The 26,826-nt window shown below is 49.4% G+C and overlaps 1 protein-coding gene across 1 annotated transcript in view; it reads right to left on the bottom strand.

Annotated features, from left to right (window-relative positions):
* The window catches only part of NCBP1 (nuclear cap binding protein subunit 1), an 832,716-nt gene that overhangs the window by 631,452 nt on the left and 174,438 nt on the right, over positions 1 to 26,826 (bottom strand). Inside the window, exon 7 of the mRNA XM_078676323.1 lies at positions 17,815 to 17,884. Within this exon, the coding sequence (XP_078532449.1) occupies positions 17,815 to 17,884 (70 nt within the window). The remainder of the gene's footprint in view (positions 1 to 17,814; positions 17,885 to 26,826) is intronic.

The following is a 26,826-nucleotide window of genomic DNA, read 5'->3' as shown; positions in this document are numbered from 1 at the left end:
GGAGAAGGAATCCTCCACAGAGGAGATTTACTTCCCCTCAGAGAAGGGAGCATGAGGCTAGGATGAGACAAGCTGAACTGAGGATTGAAAGGGAAGAAATTGCCCTGGCCAAAGAGAAGCTTGCCCTGGCAAGAGAGCAGCAGATGAGTGGGCTAGCTCCCACTGGTGGCAGCAATCTCCCAAGAGATAGAGAGAAGGGTTTAGATACTAAACACCTGACTAAAATAGTGCCCCCCTTTAAGCAAGGGGATGACATCCAGAAATGGATGGCTGCTCTGGAGAGGGCCTGCACTGTGCAGAACATTCCCCAGAGTCAGTGGGCAGCTATACTGTGGCTCTCCTTTGATGGTAAAGGTAGAGATAAGCTCCTCACTACAAGAGTGGAGGATGCTAACAATTACCAGGTCCTGAAGAATACACTGGTTGATGGGTTTGGTTTAACCACTGAGCAGTACAGGTTGCTGTTCAGAGACACCCAGAAAACTCAGTCTCAGGACTGGTCTGATTTTGTGGATTGTGCCACTAAGGCTTTGGAGGGCTGGTTGCTGGGTAGCAAGGTTACAGATTACACAGGATTGTATAATCTAATGATGAGAGAACAAATTTTAAACAATTGTCAGAACCAGTTGCTGCACCAGCACCTTGTTGATTCAGATCTGACCTCTCCCCAAGAATTGGGAAAGAAGGCAGACAAATGGGTCAGGACAAGGATCAAGCAGAACCAGAACCAGAACCAGGGTGGTCAGAAGAAAGCAGACCAGAAGGGTAATGTTAAGAATGAGCAAAATGACCAGAAGTCTTCACCAGGTCCCCAACAAACCAAAGAGGGTGGGGGTCAGGCTTCCCAGAAGAAGAAGACTCAAGAAGGCCAGTCAAAAAGGTGGTGCCAGTACTGCAAAAGTAAATCTCACTGGTTTAGTGAGTGCACCAAAAGAGGAGGAGGACAAACTCCTGCCACTACAGCTCCTAAAGCAACTGCACCCCCTAGTACAGTCAGTAGTGGTAGTGTCGCTCCCAAGGCATTAGTTGGGTTAACCTTGGGTACTGAGGGGTCTGACAACTTAGTTGGCACACTCACTCAGGCTGTCCTTGTCTGTACAGGGGATATGGATATGTCCCCTGAAATAAGTCCCAATACTTTGGGCAAATACAGGCAGACACCTTTGATTAATGGCAAAATGGCTCAGGCCTATAGGGACACTTGTGCCAGTGTCACCATGGTGACACCTAACTTTGTGGACCCTGGACAGATCATGCCAGGTACTGATTTCCTGGTGACCAATGCCAGCAATGTCACTACTAGTCATAGTGTGGCAATTGTGGCTTTCTCCTGGGGTGGAGTGAAGGGACAAAAGAAAGTTGTAGTCAGTTCAGACCTCCCAGTTGATTGTTTGTTGGGCAATGATTTGGAGTCATCACAATGGTCAGAAGTGGAGCAGAGGACTCACATGGAGATGTTAGGCTTGCCAGCACATGTGCTTGCTGTGACTAGGTCACAGGCCAGAAGATGCCCCACTGAACAGGTGCTGGATCCTGAAATTATGGACCAGACACCTCCCAAGAAGAAGAGCAGTAAGGGTAAGGCTTTGCCTTCCCCCTTGCCCCAGGTTGAGGATCAAGTCTCTGAGGAGGCTGATCTAGCAGAGCTGAGGGAAACTGAGCCTAAAGAGCTTGAACTTGATCAAGTTGAGTTTCTGGGCTCAGGGGGACCCTCCAGAGCAGACCTGGGGAAGGAACAGTTGAGCTGCCCTTCCCTTGAACCCCTCAGACAGCAGGCTGCTGCTGAGGCTGCAGGGAATGCCACAGGTGCCCACAGGGTATACTGGGAAGATGGACTCCTGTACTCTGAGTCAAGAGACCCCAAGCCTGGTGCAACCAGGAGGCTGGTCATCCCCTTGTCTCTGAGAGGTTTCCTTCTCACCTTGGCCCATGAGATTCCCCTTGCAGGTCATTTAGGTCAGACAAAGACTTGGGACAGGCTTGTCTCACACTTTCACTGGCCCCATATGAATGAGAATACCAAGGAGTTTTGTCGCTCATGTGTCACTTGCCAAGCCAGTGGTAAGTCAGGTGGCACAACAAAGGCCCCCCTCATACCACTACCTGTGGTGGGGGTTCCCTTTGAAAGAGTGGGGATTGACATTGTTGGTCCAATGGAACCCCAGACAGCATCAGGACACAAGTTTATACTGGTGGTGGTGGACCATGCCACCAGGTATCCTGAGGCTATTCCCCTTAGGACCACTACAGCCCCTGTAGTGGCAAGAGCCCTAGTTGGAGTGTTCTCCAGAGTGGGTTTCCCTAAGGAGGTCGTTTCTGACAGAGGTACAAACTTCATGTCAGGATATCTGACTGCCATGTGGAAAGAGTGTGGTGTGAACTACAAGTTCACCACACCCTATCATCCACAATGCAATGGGCTTGTTGAGAGATTCAACAGGACCCTGAAAGGGATGATTCATGGACTACCTGAACCTCTTAGGAGAAGATGGGATGTCCTGATCCCCTGCCTCCTGTTTGCTTACAGAGAGGTCCCACAGAAGGGGGTTGGCTACAGCCCTTTTGAGCTTCTGTATGGGCATCCTGTAAGAGGACCCCTGTGTTTGGTGAAGGAAGGATGGGAGAGACCTCTCAGAAAGCCTGCAACCAACATAGTGGACTATGTACTTGGTCTCCGCTCCAGGATGGCTGAGTATATGGAGAAGGCATCTAAAAACCTTGAGGCCAGCCAGGAACTTCAAAAAGCTTGGCATGACCAAAAGGCTGTACTGACTGTGTACCAGCCAGGACAGAAGGTGTGGGTGCTGGAGCCAGTGGCCCCAGCAGCTCTGAAAGACAAATGGTCTGGGCCCCACACCATCATTGAGCAAAAGGGAGAGGTTACCTACTTGGTGGACCTTGGAACTCCCAGGAGCCCTCTCAGAGTGCTCCATGTTAACAGGCTCAAAGCATATGTTGACAGGAAGGACATGAGCTTGCTCATGGCCACAGATGAGGGACAGGAGGAAGAGAGTGACCCTCTCCCAGACCTGCTCACTCAGAATCCTGATGATGGGTCAGTTGATGGTGTTGTCTTTTGTGGCAGCCTCACTGAACATCAGCAACAGGATTGCAGGCAAGTTCTGCAATCCTTTCGACATATGTTCTCTCTGACCCCCAGCCAAACTGATTGGTGTACCCATGATGTTGACACTGGAGACAGTCTGCCTGTCAAGAGTAAAATCTACAGACAGCCCGATCATGTTAGAGACTGCATAAAAACTGAAGTGCAGAAAATGTTGGAACTGGGAGTCATTGAGCCCTCAGATAGCCCTTGGGCTAGCCCAGTAGTTCTAGTGCCAAAGCCTCACACCCAGGGTGGTAAGAGAGAGATGAGGTTTTGCGTAGACTACAGAGGCCTCAATGCAGTCACTAAGACTGATGCCCACCCAATCCCAAGAGCAGATGAGCTTATAGATAGATTGGCTTCTGCCAACTTCTTAAGCACATTTGATTTGACAGCTGGGTATTGGCAAATCAGGTTAGCTGAGGAAGCCAAACCTAAGACAGCATTTTCTACCCCTGGAGGGCATTATCAATTTGTGGTAATGCCCTTTGGACTGAAAAATGCACCTGCCACCTTCCAAAGGTTGGTGAATCAAGTCCTCACTGGGCTGGATGACTTCTGTGCAGCTTATCTTGACGATATTGCTGTCTTTAGCTCCACCTGGGAGGATCACCTGGTCCACCTGAGGAAAGTGTTAGAGGCCCTGCAAAAGGCAGGCCTCACTATCAAGGCCACAAAGTGCCAGATAGGGCAGACACAGGTTGTATACCTGGGCCACCTTGTAGGTGGAGGCCAGGTTCAGCCACTGGAGAGTAAGATACAGGCCATCAAGGACTGGACTCCTCCAATCACCCAGACTCAGGTTCGAGCTTTCTTGGGCCTGACTGGGTACTATAGGAAGTTTGTCAGAAATTATGGGTCCATAGTGACCCCCCTTAATGACCTGACAAGCAAGAAGATGCCAAAGAAAGTTCAGTGGACAGCAAGCTGTCAGAAAGCATTCAATGACCTAAAGCAGGCCATGTGCACAGCACCTATCCTCAAGAGTCCAGATTACTCCAAGCCATTCATTGTCCAAACAGATGCTTCTGAGTTGGGTGTGGGAGCTGTTCTGTCTCAACTGAATTTTGATGGTAATGATCAGCCTATTGCTTTCATTAGTAGAAGGTTGACACCCAGAGAGAAAAATTGGTCAGCTATTGAGAGGGAGGCCTTTGCTGTGGTCTGGGCCCTGAAGAAGCTGAGGGCCTACTTGTTTGGCACTCACTTCACCATTCAGACAGACCATAAGCCCCTCTTGTGGCTAAATCAGATGAAGGGTGAAAACCCCAAACTGCTTAGGTGGTCCATTTCCCTACAGGGGATGGATTTTACAGTGGAGCATAGACCTGGGACTGATCACAGCAATGCTGATGGGCTCTCCAGGTATTTCCACTTAGAGCAAGAAGACTCACCTGGTCAAGGTTAGTTTATTGTCCCAAAGTTTGGGGGGGGGTCATGTAGGAGAGTAGGGTCTGCAATCCTATGATCACCCAGATTTTTTGCTTTTTGCTGCACTGGTTTACGACTTTCCCTGGCTGTGGGCCTGCTAATCAGACCCACAGCCTAGCTGTTCTCTCTATCCAAATTGTACCCAGGTACTGAATTGGCACTGGGCCCTCTCCAAGTCCCTGTACCCAGGGCTGAGGTGCACCCAGAAGTCTCCCAGGGGCTGAAGCATGTATTATGCCACCCCTGGATTGACTAACTAAAACTGACACAACTGGCTGCACGACAGCTGGGGCAAGGTGGTGTACTCACCCTTTGCTTTAGATATAGTATACCTATATCTAACCCTAAAATGGACACACAGATCTCCTATCAGTCACTCCTATGGCAGGCCTTAACAATCCTGAAGGCAGAGTGCTTGGAATCGTGTGAGATGGTGCTCTGGCATGAGCTGAGCCTGTCTGCGGCTTTCGGGATCTATCCCTTAGCCGTTTCCATGATATCGCATACCATATACTCTTAAGTGCATTATAATCCTCGCGGTTATGTGCCAACTCTGGTATCGCTTTATCAAAACATGTCGAGTAAGGTGTCATACGACTTGGAATACTAACCCCTCGCCAATTCGGGCGACGGGGTTAGCATTCCACCCTTCTAGAGGGACACGACATGCCTGTAACCTATAACCCGGTTAAACGTCAGACAGAGCCTTAGCATCCACAAAATGGATGCTGCCACCGAGACACAAGTCTGCCCTCCTGCTGCTGGGAGTCCTCCCAGAGCAGGAGATAAGGACAAAGGGTTTCCTGCCAGGGGCGGTGCCAGCACCGTCCCAGACAGGGTTTTGTGTATTGTAGGTAGGCAGGGCTTTAGAGGAAGGTGACTGCAAGTAGCACCCCGGTGCTCACTATGCATAGGCCGGCTTGAACCAGTTCCAGGGTCATTCCAGACCCTGTGCTGGGGAAAAGCCCGCCAAGGAAGTGGGTGTAACCACCCCCCTCCTAGTCCCACCCATAGGGCAGGACTTAGTCGCGTGCCAGCCCCTTTTTACAGGATAAAGGTAGAGACTGGCCCCCTTCCAAATCAGATCATCTTTGAATCCTGAAACTACTTTCTGCGAAAGGAACTCAAGACTTCTTCCTAAGATTTCTCCCTTGTGACTAAGGAGTAGTCACCCTGCATCCGCAGGCACCATCTAAGAACACTGCGGTCTGCTGTAAGTCCTTCCTCCGGAATCCGACTGCCCAGCTCGACGAGAACCGGCTTCCCTGGCACCTCTGACCTCTACCCACCTCTACAGCCCAGCTGAGAACCGTGGGTGCGACGAGACCTCAAGGGACCGGCCATCTGCAAGACTGCACGACTTCTTTCCAGCAAGCCCGCCGAGTATTCCACTGGTGAGTGCTTTGGGGTCCGAGAAGCCCCGACTCTGAGCAGCTCCAGCTCCGAAGTGCAGCCCCCCAGCATCTCCACGATCTGCGTGGGGCCCTTCTGCTTTCCGCTGCTCACCGCGTTGTTTGGCTACTAGCCCGTTGGCTTGTGGCCTTCCTGACGACGCCCGACGACATTTCTGCTGCTGGTCTGGTTGCTCCAGACTGGCCCTTGCTCCCTTCCAGAAGAGGAGCACCCCGGACCCTCCTGGTCCACTCAAGACGCCATTTTGAGTCCACCGCGTGGGCTTGAATTAGCCAAGGCTTGTTGCCCAATCCTGGGTAACTTCGACGCCAACGACTTCATCCTTCGTGGGACAGCTCGCACCTCCATCCTGGTCGCCGACAACGCCTCCTGGTCCGAGAGACTGCAGAGCCCAGCAGCGCCCACTCACCTGACTGCGGTGACTTCGCCCGGTGCCATCCTGGTGCCCACTTAATCACTGGCTAGTGATTCAAGAACTTGGTCCCCTCTGCTTTCAGGTTTTCTTCTTCCTTGATCCAGGCTTGGATCCATCGAACTTTCCTTCACTGGTCGCCTGCCAGCAACTTCTTCCTTCCAGGCTCCTGGTCCGGCAACGAGATCCCCGACGTCTTTTCAGACCTATGCAGCTGCAGCCCCTGGGCTAGGTAACTTCGGCACTTCGGTGTCCCAGCATAGCCTCACTATCCTAGGGTCCGGATCCACTGTCGTTTTCTTCCCACCAGGTCGGGTTCGCCCGTGAACACTAACTTTGTGAATTCTAGCTTCCATAGACTTTGTCCCGCATCCCGCGTGAGAGTGCACACTCTGCACCCGAGTCCCCTGGGCCTCCTAGTAGTAATCTAACGATTCCCTAGTCCAGTCCTAGCGATTCCAAAGCCTATTAGAACTGTTACTTACCTGCTAGTAATTCGCATTCCACTTTTAGCGTATATGGTTTTTCGTGCCCCTCGGGCATTTGTGTAACGTGCTAACTTAAAAGTATTTTCGTAAGAGTTTTGTTGTGTGCTTAGCACCCTGTCCTCATAAAGAGTACAGGGTTGTTGTGATTCTAATAAATACATTGTTTATTTTCATAACACTTGTGTGGTGTCCTTTCACTGGGTGTTCAAGGGGTAATGTGATGGTAAAACAGCTGGCTTAACACGCCCTCTAGAGTCTTAGCCTTAGACTGCTCGTATCCATGCTACTAGGATAGCTGGTCTATAAGGTTGACTTACAACCAATCATCAATAAGGGTTGTTTGGACTGATATATAGTGATCACTAGAATAGTGAGCACTGCACATCAGGCCAACTTCTCACACAAACCTAGCGACTCTTGCAGCTCGCCGGCTCCGCAGCGCTGCACGTTTAGCGCTTCTCCGTGCAAAACCCCCTGCACTGCACTACAAGTGGGAACTGGCCGGCAATAACGAGCATTTCCAAGCAAGAACAGAGCCAGTACACGTGACCTGCGAATGTCGTGCCCTGTGTTCTGAGTCTTCGTCCTACGCCTCTCCAGCCACTGGTGCCCTTACCATTACCAGTCAGGTGTACATGCCATTGGAACGTGTACTCTTCATGTCCGGTGCGCCTGCCCTGCTCATTACCCTTCTGCGTGCCAAGTGCCGGTCAATAACCTGCCTTCTGTGCATGCAAGTCGACCACTCGCCTCCCGTGTCCCGTTCCTTCCCTGTGTGCGTGTTCTCACCTGCTCTGCCCGTGCTTTCCATGCATCCCTTGGTCTCGTCCGATCTAGTTCCTCTAAACTAGCCCCTGTGCTGTACCCTGTTTTGTCTCTTTCGGTTCCCTGTCCTTTGTACATGTGCGGTCTTTTCTATCCCTGCCTAGTGTACACATGCGGTCCACCTCTGATCAGGTGTACATGTGCTGCCATGTCCTGTTCCTTCCAGAGCCTGTTCTGTGTACAGACATTGTCCATGCCTTCTATGTACATGCATTGCCCTTGCTCTGCCTTTCATCAGGTGCATGTTTGCTGCCCATCATGCATACATGTGCTATGATGCTATCCATGTTTTCTACATGGCGTCTCCTGTCTACATGAAGATACATGCTCCGTCACCGTCGCCTACACTGGTGCTAATCCATGTTCTGGGTCTGATACATGTATGAATGTGATATCCGAATTCGCTCCATACCCAAGGCAGATTAAGTGTACACATGCTGTCCATGTTACACTTCATCCCTATGCGTAGTGTGTGTGTGCAGCTGAACTGTATACATGTGCGATCCATGTCCATAACCAGTCATGTAAATCTGTATTTCAAATCAACTATACGTTGCCTTGCCACATACCCGGTCTATGTTCTGCACCTGCCCAGTGTGCATGCGCTGTCCACTCTCTGCACCTGTTTTTTAACGGTCCTCTGTACAGATCACACACACGCATGTGCCCTGTCCATGGTCGGGTAGTAAACGTACTCTGTGCGCCGGTACCAAGAGCTGCTTAGCCTCCGATATGTGCGAGGTCTGCAGAGCGTGTAACGCTAACTGGATACACAAGAACACCGAGAAGGATTAACGAGGAGGCTTTTAATGACGTCAGCCCCAGTGCACTAACCGGCGTCACCACAGAGCTCCCCTGCGGTGGAGCCGCGCCTCATGCACACGGGCGGCATGCGCTCGCGGCGAGGGTGAAACTTTGTGGGGGAAGCCATGCAGAAAAGGCCACATGTGCACAGCACTATAGCACCTGACACTACTATGACACTGAGTTCTCGAGGTGCTAAACTCGTTACTGAGCCCAGCACAAATGTGGCAATGGGCAGCAATAGGCGCACTAGGTAGCTGCCCGCTGTGATGCCATGTGGTGCCCCGTTAAAGACCCTGCATGTGCTCAGAGGTGTCCCTTCGTTTGGGTTAGATTTCCCCCAGGTGTATACCCACCTTTAACGGCCCAAGCAGTGCCCCGCCCCCTTCGCTCAGACAGTGGCATCCTCGGATAGAATGCCCCGTGGAGCATCCTCTGCAACCCCGGATCTGCACGGACCTCCGCCCCCAGTCCAATGGCCCGCACAGATCCTCCGCAGCACCCCTAGACGTACTGCCCCGCAACCGCCCGGGCACCGCACTGCCCCATAAGCTCATCTTGACTGTTGTCCGAGGGCTTGGCGCCGCTCAGCTCGCACCGCAGGCTGCTCCCCTCCCGACCACAGGGCTGCACCGCCCCATCGATGCGCAGCACCAGCTGCTTGTTGTCCTCCATCCTCAGGAGCGCGGCCACGGGGTGCTCGAAAGCCTCATGGTGCCCGCTCTCCGCCCCCGGCGCGCCCCAGCTGCTTTGTATGCTTCGTTCCTCGGAGCACAGCAACTGGAGAATCCAGCAGACGCGGCAGGGAGAAGGGCCTTAGGCGGTCACAGCAGTTTGGAGGTACCGCCCCCGAAGAAGGAAAAGGGAGCCCTGGCGCCCCCCCCAGTGAAGGTGCTCCAATTGGCGCAGCAGTGGGGAGCCCCAGCATGCCACGGTAAGCAATGGGGAGTTACAGCACCCATGCCCGCAGCCATCCACAGCACTGCGGCTCTGGAGCACTACAGGCACCCTATAAATGGATTCTGCAATTGCACGATCTGGGGGGGGGGGGGGGGGGCAGCACTTCACCACAAGACATCCAGCACTCCTTTCAAGCTCGAAAAATGCCAATAATTAGTCTTGGAAAAAGTAACAAAACACTTGCTAAATTTGTGTTGCTTATATGAAGTACCCAACACGCTGATTCTGACTGTTAAAAGTACTCTTGTCAAACCCCTCCCCCTTTCAATGTTTGCACCGTTCAGTCCTCGCTTCATTTCACATCTTTCATTATTTATTCTCAGTTTGTGTCCCCAGACATTTTCCTCAGTAAAAGAGGATGGGATGCGGGGAGAAGTACATAAAAAACAAGCATTTACAATGCAACGGTTTCGCCTTTGCAAAAGTTAGAGCTATTGGCATTGTAAATGACAACATTTTTATTTATGTGTTGGTTTTGAAAACAGATAAATCAAGCATTGGCAAAGCCAATAGGTCTCGACAATGCCTGAGCTATTGGCCTTGTCAATGTGAATGTCTTTTAGCCGTGTTGTCTAGCAGCACATCTGTTCAGCCTGGCTGAAAGTCACTGAAAGCTCAGGATCACAGAATGTTGAGCCGATGTGAGTCTCTTCACCCCCATGTTGAGCTTATTGTCCTGCCCTTCCTAACACAAAAAAGCGATACAACGTGGCCTGTGCTGGCTGCATGATAGTGCTTTTTAGTGACTTTCAGTCATGCTGAAGAGCAGATGTGCTGCTAGACAACATGGCTAGAAGACATAAATATTGAAAAGACCGATAGATAGGGCATTGCCAAAATCTATTGGCTTTCCCAATGCTTGTTCGGTGTTGACAAGGTATTGCCAAACAAATATGGAAGGGATAGTGAGAAACAGTTAAGGAGTTTGAAGTGAAGCAAGGATGTGTTACAGCCAGAGCAGCCGACAAGGGAACTGGGAAAGAAGGTTTGAATCCCGGGGGCGGCTGAACAGTTTGGGATTCTGGGCAAATCACTTACGCTTATACCTGGCTGGTGTTAGCAGTATGGCAAGATTGAGGTGGACACGTGCTCCAATACTATCAGATTGTGCAAAAAATAAATAATAAAAGCATAAGGGTTGAGGGTGGTTGTGGGGTGCGAGTCAAGCAGGAAAGGAGGAGGGATGGGGAGATGGGCAAGCATTGACAGGAAAGGGTGGGAACAAGCAACAATGAAGGGGGGAAAAGTTCCTTTTTGGAAGTAGGCTCAGCAACAAAAGAGAATGCGTCATCGTGGAATGGAACTGGTGAGCACTTAAAGTGATCCAAAACCATTGGCTCGTGTTCACGCTATGGCAAGATGGAGGACGGAGTGAGCGCTCCAATACCATCAGATTGTGCACACAAAAAAACAAGTGCTGTTCTTTAACAACTTTTAAAGAAATGCCTTTGTTTATGTACATGCATTTCAGGGGTAGGTGTGTGCATGTACAAGAGAGACGTTCCAAAAACACAAGTACTCCTTTGGAGTTCAAGAAAAAAAGAAAAGAAAAAAATTGCCTGCAACCTGGGAGCAGTGTAAGGAGACATATACTTGGTTCATGCACCATGGGAGGGTTAAACACAAGAAGAGTGCATGACGCCTGCACGCCATGACGATTGGCATTAAAGAAAATGAGAGAGATGCTGAAGTTTACCAATGGTAGGAGATGGGCGGCCTGTAAGCCCACAGAAAGAACACAGCATGTATTTTCGAGACAGCGCATGCGCGACCTGGCCAAGCAGCATGCGCTGTGTAGCCGAAACCTAAAAAGGATTGGTTACTGTATTGTTTGATATTCAGAAGACATGGTCCAGACGTTTAAGCAGGACCTAAAATATCAGCCTCAACTAAATCTTTCACATCATGGTTCTACGGACCTAAAGGTCTTCACCCTAAGAATAAGTGTCAGAATAAAAATGAGTTGCCCTTACAATGAATACAGTAAAAGTCCATCACCAAAACAACTTTAACCCCACACAAGTCTATAGTCCTCTCTTTAAATTCCTGGTGGTGATGTCCTGGCACAGAGAGGATGCTGGAGCGAAATGGCACTATGCTGCGCATGAGGGAATTTACACCAGGGCCTATGTATGCAGGAGAGAAACAAAGGCATCGAAACTGGGAGCGTCCCAAACAGCGATGGGGCTGTATTTCGCGTAACGTTACAGAACGTATATCAGGCCTTGATGACACTACACAATGACTTGTTAAACCAGACAGGCTTTTTAAATACAGAGTCTAGCAGCGGACTCTTTCTATCAATCGTCGGAGAACACTGCGGCCCCAGTGCTTCCATAGCAAGCTTAACAGTATATTAGGGTCTGTCATTAGCAAGAGGCGCGGGTGGATTTAAATACATACAGGAAAGTCTATGGATTTATTGTTGGGAGCCCTTTTCAATTACAATGTTGGCAATAATCCTTCCCTCCATAAACATTAGAGGAATTGGCTGTAAGAATTGATAATACTGACATTCTCACCAGGGAGGAGTCTGGCGGAATTGACAGGTATGGTGTACTGAAGTAGACTGGCATCTGTTCTGACAAAATCCCCCAGGAACAACCCTTCATTAGATTAATCAACTACATGATGTCTACATTTAGAGGAAACGAATGGCCCAAGGTGTGTGTTCACTCAGGATACTGAAGGCTCCATGTTTCAGGTTCACCATCTTGAAAGTTTGACGTGGGTTTAAAGATAATTGACGAGTACAAAAGGGTACATCAGGGAGCAGGTTACAGTCTACTGGGAAACCACAAGATACCAAGACTGTCCTAAGTGATAAATGCAAATACCATTTTAACTAGAATGTGCGCAATCTGCATAGTCTACTTTTTTTGTATTAAAGCAAAATATCTGGAAAATTATGCAATATTATGTGCAACTACGTGAAATACAAATCCGACATTTAGCTCCGTATTCTAACATGAAATGCATCTTAGCTTCCATTTTGGTTGCAAAGATATATTTTGCAATAAAAAAAGAGCATAAAAAACACCAGTGCTGCGAACAAAAGTGTTCTGGTCATTCTCATTGCTTCTGCACTATAATTATGCCACAGACACAGCAGAATTACACACTGTGACTTAATTTAATACATTTTGCATAACAAGTACACGAAATCACAAAAAATTACGCGGGTATAATTTTAATTTTACCCAGGACTAACTATAAATGGTGTGAAAGTAGAATAGGGCCCAAAATAGAGGACAAACAAACTAACTAGAAAATAAAAGATAATTTTGAGAAGCAAATGCGCTATGGAATAGCAGACACATTAGAGCTATAGACAGACACCCAACAATGAATGCACGACTTGTTTGTACATGAGGTTCAAAGCAAAAGTATGTGTTGTAATTTCTAGATGTGTGAGGGGGTAAAAAATGCAAAGGCCACTGTGTTTTGAAAATAACCAGTGCTCTCAAAGTAGCAAACAAGCAGTGATGTACACATAGGTTATGGCTTATATGGATGCTTTCCTATTGCAGCCTGTAGCCGAACAGGTGAAATCTGTTAATGTGGGGAAATAAGGCAGAGACTTCAAAAAAAGTTTAAAGAACTGTGAATTAATATTTTACGTTTTAAAAGATAGGTTTATTGAGCACAAATGGACATACATCAATACTTCTTACAATTAATAATCAAAAATTATTTATTAGAAGGATATCAATAATGCATAGGTGCTGTTCATATATTTTAAGTAGACCATTGTGGGTTTACATTAGTAGTGCAAGAGCAACACCGAATACAACGGTTTGTGACAAAAGTGTAGTCCTTTGAGAATGGCTCTATGCAGTCTGTTTCTCCAGTAACTACAGAACACTCCTGCCCCACAACGCCTGGGACTAAACTACTTCAGGGAAAAATAAAAAGAGGAGACGGGGAGGAGTCAGTGAGGCGCCTGTGCATATAATATTAGGAATAGTCAGAGGATCAGAACTGTCTTTTCGTGGGAGCAGCTGCAGGACTCGTATCTTAATTTAGGGCCATCTGTATAATCTGCCCCACCTCAAGCAGTCACAATGAATGTGAATCACACCAAGGAGCAGAGCGAATCCACCTGGCCCTCCAGAGCCTGCACAAGACATGGCTGCCAAATGCCATCCCGTCTAATTCACGCCACCACTGAGAAGGACATTATTTTGCAGTTTCCAAGACGAGAGGGAGCGTAGGGATGGCTTAGGTTGCAGGCTGGAGCTCAGTCCTCCTGTTTTAGGTGTGGGTGGAACTAAGGCCTCAAAGACTCACCTCGTGTGACGCGGCTCGTTCCCCGCAGTGAACCTTGCAGCACCTGAAGGGGGGCAGAGTGTCCCCCACCCCTGAAGTGGAGTTAAAGGTCCAGCTCAGGAGGTAAACACAGGAGTCCATGCTGGAGGCCCCGCTCGGACCCCTGAGACGGTGTAGGGGACCTCCGATCCACCGAAACAGTCACACTGCCCCGCTCCTGGCCTGCAGCTTCCGCTTCCGGTGTCAGTAACGTAGATGCGACAGCATTTCAAAAACAAGCACTAATGGCTGTGGAAAGAGGCCCAAATGAAGCCCCGCCCAGAAGTCACCGCGCAGGGGGAACAAGGGGAAAGAGAAAGCTTCCGGGGTCGAGTCATTTAATGTGAATTAAAACTTTTCTAGCTGACGACAGGGAGGCGGGGACTGGCTTCTCTTTATTTACAGAGAAATCGCAGCAGACAACCACAACACTAACAAGTCAGGTCCCGGGCCGCGCTGTGATTGGCTGACGTCACGGGGGTGTCCCGGGCCGGCAGCCAATCACAGCGCGGCCCGGGAATGACGTCACGGGGGTGTCCCGGGCCGGCAGCCAATCGCAGCGCGGCCCGGGACAAAGGGGCGGGGCTTAAAAAAAGCACCAGAAACGCCCCCGAATCGCGTTTTCGAGAGAAAGCGCGATTGACAGCCTCTGCCTCCCAATGGCTAGCCTCCATTTATGGAGCTAGCCAATTGGAAACAGAGGCTGTCCTAACCTCACTATTAGAAACAACAGATTTCGATCTGGGAGTGGCTTCGCCCCTCGCCAGGTTACGAAACCTAAAAAGGCCTCACACCTGAACTGACCCAGACTTGAGCCCTGTTTATGCACGCAGATGTGAAGCTCCATGGTGGCGGGAATACCCCGGTCAAAAACGCAGAGGAAGTGAAACTGAAAGCAAGAAAAGAGTAGGCAGTCAGCAAGCGGATACAAATAGTGAGCAATATGAATGCGCAGAGATAGGGTTCGCTGATGCGGATGCAGGGCTAGTGCACACCGAGGGGAGCCTGTCCGAGCCAGAGCTGAGCCTGCGGTGTTCGCTCTGCCCCAGGGTCTCCTTCCAGTATTTCCAGCTTTTCCGGTGTTCTCGGGTAGAACTGCGGGATTAGGGACTCTGCCTTTTACACTCAGCCTGCCTGCAAGGGAATCTCCGCTCTGCACTACGCAAGTTCAACATCACGCAGCCCTTGCGCTCTACTTGGCTGACCTCTCCTAGCAACAAGCGCTGGCTGCGGGGAGCTGCAAACAGCGCCTCTATTTTTGGGAACAGGCTCTGTCGAGAATATTATCTGCATGTTCGGTTACAGCAGCCATAATGCTGGAGCAGGGCATGGCCGCAGAGAAAAAACCCAAAATTTGGGGTGTCCCCTTGTCTTATCGACAGCCAAGACCTTTATTCCCAACAACTGATGCACAGTTAATCTGTGTTCGCGGTCCTGGAATAGTATCGTTATATTAGACTCTTGTACGAGTAAAATCACATTTAAATGTGCGTGTGGGGGGGGGGACATTCTTATCGAGAGTTTGCCCGTGTCCCTGGTTCCCCTGTGTCGTGGAAGCGTTCACTTGAGCCAAATCTCCGCTTTACGAACATGGGCAGGGAACCCTAAGCCCAAGAACCAAACAATAACTACACCAGAGTCCATAGCTTTGTGTCAGACTTTTCTCTTTTTGAGACGGCCCACTTGGACGGGCTCGTCTGACTTCCTTTTGGCGCAAAAGGTTTATCTTTATGGGGCTATGTGTTTGCCCCCATAAAGATAAGAAACTTTTTACGCCAGAAGGAAGTCAGACGAGCCTGTCCAAGTGGGCCGTCTCAAAAAGAGAAAAGTGTACGTCACAGAATGCTCTTTCCCAATGGCTGGCCACCGTTTAGCTAAAACTGTGACGCCGGCCAATGGGAAAGAGGGGCAGGGCTTAAAGCCAGTTACTGAATGCTCCTCAATATCATTAAATCTCACCAGCGAGACTGCGCATGTGCGCAACTCACGCAGGCTCGACCTCAAGTTTGTTAGTGCCCTGCAATATGCCTGCCCCCCTTGGCCTTTAGCACACTGTACTGCCAAGCCTGGGGGGATGGGACGTTGCTGTTTTTGTATTGTACAGGCAGTGGGGGGCTTTCTTGTTGATTACATGTTTTCTGATGGCTGGAGCCACATTCAGGGCTTTGTCCACACTATCCGTCCTGGCTTTTTGCTCTGCCTTTCAGTTGAGGCATTTTGAGTACTTTAATGGGTATTCGAATGCCTTCACTGCAGCCTACTTCCATTGCAAATGTGATGGTTTTTAGTACATTATTTGATGTATGCGTCTGTACAGTGAAAGATTAGCAGAAGTGAAGGATACACTGACTGACCTGCAGAAACGAAATCCTGTGGTTCAGAGGCATAGTGAAAGGGTTTTTTCCTTCTCCATACTGTGGCTATTGCTGTTTTGTTGCTAATTACAGTGGGTTGTATATAGGCAGACAGTATTTAACAGCACTAACTTTCTTACTTGGAGGGATAGCACCAGCAGTACTCTGAATGCCTTGGTATTTTTTTTTTTTTATTTGTTTTATTACATGTATCCATGGCTACAAAAATAGGCTTTGTCTTTCTTGACAAATAGCTTTACTGGAATTGAAGTGGACACATGGAAGCCGTCTGAATAAAACTTAGTGGTAGGCTACGGACCGGTCATAATGTGAAAGGTATATCACAAATTGAACAAGCCATTGCAATTCCTCATTGTATTTTATGTGGATCACAAAGATGTAGGGAACTATTAGCCCAGTGGTTCCCAAACTGTGTGCCGCAGCACCCTAGCGCCCCTGGATTTGGCTGGATGTGTCCAGCTTCAGTTTGAGCGCACATGAACAGCAAACAGATGGATTAACTGAACGGCCTGAGGGTGCACAAATATTGTCGAGAGAGAGCAGCCATATCTTTGCATTGCACGCACTATTCACCCTACCTTCATCCCAATTATTTGCAGGGATTAAGATGGATGCACTACCGAGATCGGGATTACTTACATTTACACACCCACGCAAAAAAAAGTATTGTAATGGGGAGCCGCGGCTAATGGCCAATTGGTCAAGGGAGCCGTAGGTCCAAGTTCCAGAGGGAAAATTGTGGTTTTAACTTTCAAGTAATATCCAATACATGCTCAATCGTGGTTGGCCAGAAATCGCACCAAGGTCATGGTTAAATGTAAACAGTACTATCTCTTGTTTTTTTTTCCTTCCACTTTTTCTCTTAAATCTTTAATTATCCAAATGTCTGGTTCTACTTACTGTACATTTGTTGATTTGTTAGGTTGTTCGATTTTCTATACATTGAAATAGATTTTTATTGCGTTGCGTTTTTTACTTTAACTGTTTTGGTACTTCTAAAGGCTTACCACATTTTCTTTAAGTTGAGCTTGTCTGATATGTGCCCTAATCACCAGAAGTTGAGCTCAGGTTTAAATTACTGAAACCTTGTGTTAGACCTAACAAGTTGGTGACGTTATTACTTGTGATAGACTAGCATCAACCAATTATATAATTCACTTTCTTACATTTTCACTTTAGCAAAGGTGCAGCCGCTACCCGGCCATGGTTACCAGCTCCTCAGGTCTTCATATGGGCAATTGTGGGAGTCATTTTTCCCCACACAAATAATTTAAAATGGCCACCCATGAAAACGAATGCAACTTAGGGACACAGATTTCAATTTTCTTTTGCAATATAGCTTTAAAAAAAACAGATTGCAAACAAGACAAGCCTTGTCAAAGCCAACACTAGACTTATTGCCTAAGTCTATGTTAGTTTTAACTCAAATCTTTACATGAAAAGAACCACTGCTAGTACCTTCACCACAGACAATCACCACATTCCAGAGAAGAGGGTAGGTACAACTGTGAACAAACGATCAAGTAAAAAACAACTTCATAATGCATATGTTTTAAAGGCTCTCCATGGCTACATGTATACGATCAATTGCATTCAAGTTCAGGAAATTAAGTTCAAATCCACATGAGAAATTAAACATTACAGAATCAAGATTTAATTAAACATTACTCAACAGGTGTAAGCATGGTTTACCTCTTCTTGTGGATGGGGTTTATCTGCTGTCCAAACTTGCAACATCGATAAATGTATCTTCTGACGCCTCCTAGTGATGTAAACAATAAGTGTAAAATGCACTAGCTAAGTCAATACATCTGGCATGCCTTTTGAGTCTTGACTAATGCATGAAATGAACAAAAAATTGCTTTCCGTATACAATGCATCTATGACTGAAACAATTTAATGTGAAAATGGAGTGCACTTTTGAGATGTAAAACAATTTAACATGCAGTGGAAGTAGTACAAAGACAGCGTAACGATGCAAATCAGCCAAAAGTATGATGTAAGAGTAAGACTCCACTGAGAAGGCCCAAGTCCAACATAAGTGTACTTTAAATAATTGGTAACAAAAGGTCAGCAAATAGCTCCGCTGTCAAGTCAGACCTACAAACAAAATAAATGTACACCTAACCAAGGTCACACTAGAACAGGCAAGAAATGTAAGGCGCATGATATTAATGAAATTAGTGACTTTCATGACTGATCATATAAAGCAACAGGACAAACGTTTTGCCATGGAGTTACTATCATCCCATATTTAACTGAATAAAGATGTTCAATGTCACGGCTGAAAAACACGTATTAGCCTAGAGTACACTTACAAGAAACAAACACAATGGAAATAGATTTTTTTTTCAAATTAATGAGACGGGTCACCTTGAACAGCACACTATACAAAAACTCTACATACAAACAGAATTTATGGCCATAGTAATCTGTATAGTATAAGTAGATAAATCATTCTGGCATTATATCTCTATGGGAATTTCTAGAGAAATGCAATTAGTTACTTTGTAGATTACTTTCTAACCACAGGACTGGATCCTAGATTCAGTCCTGGGACATTTCCTGTAAACAGTTAAGTAAAAGCGTTTTGGTTACAGTAGTGATTTTTAAGGAATATTATTGTATTTTGAAAGTTGATACTTAGAAACTTTTTCACATAGAATCACCAAAGTTATCCTATGGGAGGAAATTTAATTAGCAGGTATGTAGTGTTAGGATTACTTTTTCTTACTCAGGGTTGGGATCCTAGATCCAGCCCTGGTGCATCTCCTGTAAACAGTTGAAAGAATGCGTTTAAACCATACAGGCGATTTTTAAGGAATATTTGTAGTTTCTGAAAATCGACACAAACTTTTCTGGTGAAATCCCGGCAATGGATCCCTATGGCAGGAAACGAATAGTTTTCTTACCTGTCGGTGTAGTTTTGCAGCTTGAAGATCTTTCTGGATTCACTATGCTGTGCATTATTCCGCGGTCTTGTGGTTGGGTCCGGATTCGTAGTCTTTTCTTTGTTTTTTTTTTTTTTTTTTCTCTTTGCCCAGGTGGGCGTCGGCGTCACACCCCCTTTGGGTGTATTTCCGGTGACGTCGGCATGCTTCCTGCGGAAGCTCCCACTCTTGGGCGCCATCTTCGGGTTCTTTTTTTCCGTGTTTCTTTCGTTTCCGAAGTAATGGCAATGTTCATCTTAGTTTGTATTTACCGCTTTGTACTTTCAAAGTCTATTCTTTAGTTAACCACCTCTTCTCTCTCCAGCCTCATCTTTCTGGCGGAGGTGGGTGGGTTCGCTAGTGAATCCAGAAAGATCTTCAAGCTGCAAAACTACACCGACAGGTAAGAAAACTATTCGTTTTGCAGCGTGAATCTTTCTGGATTCACTATGCTGTGCATAGATTTTGTAGCGGTTTCTCATCTCTGTGGCGGCTGGGTGGAAGATGAGCGTTGGGTGTTGAATATGTGCTGTAGCACCTTCTGTCCCACTTGAGCTTCCTTGTTCATTTGTATGTCCACACAGTAGTGCTTCGTGAACGTGTGCACCGAAGCCCATGTTGCCGCCAGGCATATGTCCTCTATGGGTGTGTTAGCCAGGAAGGCGATTGTAGCGCCCTTCTTCCTGGTGGAGTGGGCACGCGTCCCCTCAGCCAGTTCCTGTCCTGCCCGTTTGTGGCAGAGTTGGATTGTTTGTGCGATCCATCGTGCAATGGTCCTTTTGGTTACTGCTTTGCCCATGAAGCTGTTTGCGAAGGACACAAAAAAACTGTTTCGTTTTCCTGTGCCCCTTTGTCCTTCCAATGTAGTGCCTGACTGCCCTTCTGGCGTCCAGGGTGTGCAGAGCTCTCTCTGCGCTGGTTGTGGGTTTTTGGAAAAAACTCGGTATCTGTATCGACTGGTTCATGTGAAAATTGGATACCACCTTCGGCATGAAGTGTGGGTCAGTCCTCATCACAACTCTATCGTTGTGTATTTGTATGTATGGTTCTTGTAGCGTCAGCGCTTGAAGCTCGCTTACTCTGCGTAAGGACGTTATCGCAACCAGGAAGGCTGTTTTCATAGTTAGCATCTTTAGGGAGGCCTTGTGAAGTGGTTCAAAGGGCTCTTTCATGAGTTCCGTTAGGACTGTGTTCAAGTTCCATGCAGGTGGCGGCACCCGCTTGGGTGGTGCGATCCTTTTCGCTCCTTCTAGGAATCTCTTCACCACCTGTGATGTGAAGAAGCTCCTGCACGTTTCTCCCCTTGTGTAGGCTACTATCGCTGCCAAGTGAACTCTTAACGAGGATGAGCTAAGGTTCTTCTCCAGTAAGTGCGTCAGGTACCTTAGCACTGTGGAGTCCCTCTTCATCTTATTGTGGAGTCTTTCCTGTCTGCACCATATTGTGAATCTTTTCCATTTCGCAACGTAGCACTTTCGAGTGCTGGGCCTTCGTGCCTCCCGAAGTACCCTCAGGGTGCTTTCTGGTAGTCTCAAATGTGCGAACTCTATGTCCTCAGGAGCCACGCTACTAGGCTCATGCTCTCTGGCTCTGGATGCAGTACCTCTCCGTTCTGCATGGACAGTAGATCTTTCCTCCTGCTGAATCTGTGGGGTGCACACTGTGTCATCTCCATGATCTGCGAGTACCAGGTCTGCCTCGCCCACTGCGGTGCGACCAGTATCAGTGTCATGTTGCTCGCTCTGCATTTGCTCAGTACTCTGTGCATCAGTGGTATCGGGGGAAAGGCGTAGGCAAATGTCCTTGACCAATCTATCCATAGGGCATTCCCCAGTGTCCCCTCCTCGGGCTGCCTGGATGCGAAGTTTTGGCATTTTGCATTCTGGCGTGTGGCAAACAGGTCCACCGATGGTGTCCCCCACCTGTCGAACAGGTATCTTGTCTCCTGAGCATTGAGCTCCCACTCGTGGGATGCCGATGTCTGCCTGCTGAGCCAATCGGCTTGTATGTTGTCCTTCCCTGGTAGGTGTATGGCTAGCAGGTCTATCTTGAGAGGGATGGCCCATCTCCATATCTCCTGCGCCAGCGTTGAAAGCGGTGCGGACTGTGTGCCCCCCTGCTTGTTGATGTAGAACATCGCAGTGGTGTTGTCTGTTTGTATCAATACCTTGTGCTTGTACAGTCTTGTTTGAAAGGCCTTCAGTGCAAGGAAGATTGTCTTCAATTCTAAGTAATTGATGTGCTTTGTGGCATCCGTCGGTGCCCACAGTCCCCTCACCTTGAGCTCCTCCATGTGAGCGCCCCATCCCTTCAGGGATGCGTCTGTGGTGATGGTCACTGTTGGCGTTGGGGGCGTTAGAGGCTTTCCCCTTGCTATGTTCTCCATGGTCCACCATGTCATCTCCTTCTGCACTGCGTGCGTTACAACCACTAGATCCTCCCAACTGCCTGTAGCTTGTGACCATTGCTCCTGTAGCCATTCTTGAATGGGTCTCATGTGGAGTCGTACATTCGGTACCAGGTGGATGCATGATGCCATCATCCCCATGATCTTGCTCGCCGTCCTCACTGTCCGAGCTTGTCCCTTCCGGTAGAGGCGAGTTTCCTTCACCAGCGCCCTCGCCCTCTTCTCGCTGGGGAACACCTTGCCCTGTAAGGTGTTGATCTGTGCTCCCAGGAAGATCTTCACTTGTTCCGGCTCCATTGATGATTTCTTCCAATGGATGGAGAACCCCAGGTTTATGAGCGTGCTGGTCACTGTATGTGCGTGCAGCTTGCATTTCTGGTATGAGTTTGCTTTCACCAGCCAGTCGTCCAGGTAAGGGTATACATGTATCCCCTGCCTTCTTAGGTGCGCCGCGACTGCTGCGAGGCACTTTGTGAAAACTCTTGGTGCCGATTTTAGACCGAAGGCCAGTGTCGTGAACTGGTAGTGGCTTTCTCCGACGGTGAACCTGAGCATGTGCTTGTGCTTCCTGTTCATTGGGATGTGCAGGTATGCGTCTTTGAGGTCTATAGTGACCATGAAGTCCCCGGTCTGCAACTGTGGGAGCACCTCTTGCAGGGAGGTCATTTTGAATTTTTGCGTTCTTATGAATCGGTTCACGAACCGTAAATCGAGAATGGGCCTCATTGTCTCGTCTACTTTTGGTACCAGGAAGTATGTTGAGTATACTCCTGTGTTTCTTTCCTTGAAGGGTACCCTTTCTATGGCCTGCTTCCGCAGGAGTTCTTTTGCTTCTTCCTGAAGGCACTGCAGCTGCTTGCTTGCTAGCGGCTTTCTTCTTGGTTTTCTGCTTGTTGGCCTCGCCTCCAACTCTATGCAGTATCCGAATTGGATAATGTTGAGGATCCATTTGTCTGATGTGATTCCTCTCCACTCCTGGAGGTGGAATCTTAATCTCCCTCCCACTGGTGTCCTGTGGTCGTGGGTGTCTAGTTTGTCTTGACCCATCTGTACGTGCTGCCCCCTGGGATCTTTTTTGTGGGTGGGCACACGGATTTTTTCGAAGTCACTTGGAGGTGGGCTGCTGGCCCCCTCTTCTATTTTGTCCTCGTCCATTTCTCCCTCGAAAGGACTGGCCTCTTTGTTGGTACTGCCAGGGCTGTTTCTGATGGCCCTGCTGACCCTGCGAGTCTGCCTGGTGCGTTTGCTGGAAAGCCTGGTGTGAAGTACCTGGCTGGTTTCCGCCTCTTCCGCCGGGCCTCCGTGACGGGGTGCCCCTCTTGTTCCCTCTGAACTGCAATGCTCCCATGGATCTTGCTGTTTCGTTATCCTTCTTAAGTTGGCTGAGTTGCTCATCAACTGTTTGTCCGAAAAGCGTACTGCCGTTGAACGGGGTGTTCAGGATGCTGTGTTGCACCTCCGGTTTGAAACCGGATATCCTGAGCCAGGCGTGTCTCCTTTCCGTGACGCCCATCATCATGAGCCTGCTGGCCGTGTCTGCCCCATCCAGAGCCGTCTTTAGGCAAGAATTTGCAGCATTCTTCCCCTCTTCAATTAGCTTTTCGGCTTTCTGCTTGGCATCCTGGGGCAAGTCCTTCACCAACTGTCCCAGTCCCTCCATGATTTGGTACATGTGTCTGTTCACCAGGGCGTTGGAATTAGCCATGCGCCAGTGGGTCGCGGCATTCCGTTCGATCCTTCTGCCCACCAGATCCATCCTTTTGCTCTCCTTATCCGGTGGCGGGCCCGAGGTAGTGGGTACGTTAGCCCTCCTCCTTGCTGTGGCCGTGATAATGGAGTCTGCGGAGACCGTGCCCTGAATGTAGGCCGGGTCCTTTGCGGCATGCTTGTACTTCTTCTCAGTTCTGGGAGTCACTGCCTTGCATGTTGCGGGCTCCCTGAAAGCTTCCTTCCCCTGAGCCAAGACGCTCTCGAGCATCGGGAGGAACTGGCTCCTCGTTTGTGTTGGGAGCAATGTTTCCAGAAGAAAGTCTGCTTTCTGCTTCTCTTCGTCGAGCTTGAGCTTGAAAGCTGCTGCGGCAGATTGTATCACCGCGTTGTAGGCCCCGATGTCGTCCGGCGGCGAGGGCCTCGAGGGGTAGGTGTCGACCACCTCCTCCGGGCTGTCGGTCTCGACATCGATGTAATCCACATCCTGAAGGTCATAGGGCGCTGACTCTGTGTCTGTCCTGCCCTCATCTTCCTCCCCATAGCTGTAGCTCTCGTGGGGATTCTCGTACTCCTCCTGGTCGTCGAACACCTCGACGTCCCGGTCTTGCTCGGTGACTTCTGCGACCTCCTCTTCTTCCTCCTCGACCGCCTCCAGCACTGGTGGCTTGGTCTTGAGAGGGATCGTGAAGGCCTTCATCCTTGCGTCGAAAACTTTTTTTCCGCTGCATGAAGTTCTCCATTTCTGCCTCGAGGCGCCTTCTTTTCTTTTCCATCTCGGCCGCGTGTTCCGCGTCGGATGGTTCCGCCGGTCTCTTCGACGGATGGCTCGTCGCCGTGCCTCTCGGAGTCGAAGTTTTCGACGTCGAACCGGATATCGGGTCTCTGGTCGTCGTCGACAGTTTCGGGTCTTTCTCCCTCGTCGATCGATCCTTTTCGGGGACGATTTTCGACGTCTTCTGCTGATCAGCAGCTCTCGGCGCCGGGGACTCCTTCTCTGAGGATCCGCTGGGCCTGGGAGTAGTCGCGGACGCCGCCTTTTTTGGCGTCGGCGCTTTCGGGGTCTTGCCCTCGATTTTTCGAGACTCAGAGTCTCTCGGGTTCTTGGGGGCCGAAGAGTCTCCTACCTTGTCAGAAGTCTTCGTGTAATCGGTCTCTACGACCGTGTAGCAGTCGTCTTCGGCGGCAGCGTTGTCTTCTTCCTCGGAGGACATCCCCAGCTCGTAGAGCGACGGGGTCGGGGCCTTCCCCTGCAGGGTGGCGTGTGCTACCCTCTGCCTCTCTCTCACACGAAGGGTCTTCGGGGTGAAGGCGGAACAGGCGTTGCAGTCTCCGCTTTCGTGGTCCACCGGTAGGCAAAGGTTGCATACCGGGTGCTGGTCTTTCTGCGCGTACTTGTGGTGGCAGTTCCGGCAGAACTTGAACGGCGTGTTGTCCATCCTCGAGCGTCCAGGGCCTCTCTGGTCGCGTGTTCGTCGACGGTCGTCGAAGATCTGGATGGAAAACGCCTTATCTTTGCTTGTCTTTCGTCGGTGAAGTCCCCTGGAGTCTTCAGATGACTTCTCCTCGTCTTTTCTGTATTTTCTTCTTTCTCCAAAAATGTCTGGAGCCCAAACGGGAACGATCCAGACCCGACCGCGGAAAAAAAGAATCTGAAGATGGCGCCCAAGAGTGGGAGCTTCCGCAGGAAGCATGCCGACGTCACCGGAAATACACCCAAAGGGGGTGTGACGCCGACGCCCACCTGGGCAAAGAGAAAAAAAAAAAAAAAACAAAGAAAAGACTACGAATCCGGACCCAACCACAAGACCGCGGAATAATGCACAGCATAGTGAATCCAGAAAGATTCACGCTGCAAAATTCAAGTTACTGGTAAGTACGGTTCGGATTACTTTTCAGGGTCAGTGCTGGGCTAAAAGATGAAGCACTGGGTTCTCTCCTGATAACAGGTGAGTAAATCAGAATTCGTGGTTCAGCTGATTTTATATGAATATTGTAAATTTTCAAAACTCCACACTGAAGAATTTCCAAGTGAAACCAGTCAATGTTAGCCCATGGAAGAAAAGTGAGTTATCGGCTTTTAGGTAAGTACTCGACTGGCACAGTTAAGGTTCTGGGCATAGACTCAGGGGTCTCCCAGTGTCAGGTAGGTACAGTTGGTACACTCAGCGGCACAGGGGCAGCCGGGTGCAGAGGTAGTTAGGCCCAATGTTATCCAATGAGAGGCAGGGGGCCTCCGGTTGGTGGCTGTTGGTAAGCAGGCCATGCGGCTGTGGGGGCTGGGCTCCTGGTCACTTGCACGGGGCAAATCGGGAAGTAGATTAGGACAAAGGTTGCACTGCGAGGGGCACTCGGGCGGCTGGGTGCAGGGGTGTCTTTTTACATCGGGATAGCTTACCCAGGCGTCGTCTGGGTCATCGAGGAGGGTCCTTGGGCACTGGATTCCAGGTCTGAATCGCTAGGGGGGACGTCCTCAGGGTCTTTGTTCGCACAGGCCGGGCACGGTGGGTGCAGAGTGTGCTGGATTTGCGGTTCGAGGCTGGCACCAGGGGTATTGCTGTTTGAGCAGAACCACGGCTCATGGGAGTCCCCATCTCCAAGAGGGTCATGGCAGGCAGGTCCTCCGGAGTTCTTGAGGTTGCTGTCCGCAGGAGACGCTGGGATTTAGCAGGAGCAGGTTTAAGGAGCAACAGGCCTCAGGAGCCTAGCTGGGATTGGGTAAGGCTCCCTATCCTCGAGAGGGCGGTAGCCCGAAGTCGTGCTTCAACTCGCCTCTCCCACCTAAGGGGTGGTGTTGGAACATGCTGGCACACCCCCTTTCCTCATGTAGGGTTTCCCGCCAGTCTTCCTGCCAGAGTGGGGGTCAGAACTGGTGGGGGCCAGTTGCTGAGTACAGCAAGAGGACTGGAGAAGCTCGCAAAGGCGGCATGCCTTTGAAGCTTCCCCTGCCCATCCTGAGGGAGGAGACCTAGCACCTCGCCCAGGACGTGCATTGTTGCAGGCCCAGGAGAGCGGATGGCTCTCTACCCAGGGGTCCAGCAACAGGTCTGCTGTGTGACAGACCAGGCAGCCTCTCAGACAAGACGTGGATTGTAGGTTAGGTTTCAGGGGGCATCGCTAAGATGCCCTCTGTAGTGCAATTGACATTAAATCCCACACTGGCATTAGTGTGGGTTTAATGTGCTGAGAAGTTTGTTATCAAACTTGTCAGTCTTCAGTGTAGCCATTATGGTGCTGTGGAGTTCGTAATGACAACCTCCCAGCACCATATACTCTTAATGGCATTGAGTGAGTGAGAGTGTGTGTGTGAGTTCAGCCCCCCCCCCACCCCCCCACCCCCAAGGGTGGCCCAATAAGTGCTGCAGCCTTTAGGGGTCTTCTCTACTCACAATGGCCTGAGTACCATTTACCAGGGGCTGACATTTTGCCAGAGTTGCCACTTAAGTTTTAGCTTCAACACAGTGTTAGGGAAGGAACACAGGCCCTGGGGACCTGATTGGCAGGAGCCCAGGGCACACTCAGTCAAAGTACATCAGCAATTCAGCAAAAAGTGGGAGCATACCATGCAAGAAAGATGGCACTTTCTCACACAGACTGCATTTTTTTGCTACACAAAACTTTTTCTTTCAATAAGTACCTTATCCCTTGGCAGCCAATATT

The sequence above is a fragment of the Lissotriton helveticus genome, chromosome 2_1 (assembly GCF_964261635.1).
Source record: "Lissotriton helveticus chromosome 2_1, aLisHel1.1, whole genome shotgun sequence".
In the NCBI taxonomy this organism is placed as follows: domain Eukaryota; kingdom Metazoa; phylum Chordata; class Amphibia; order Caudata; family Salamandridae; genus Lissotriton; species Lissotriton helveticus.
Note: the sequence above shows the minus strand (reverse complement) of the source record. Positions and strands in the feature narration are given on the sequence as shown.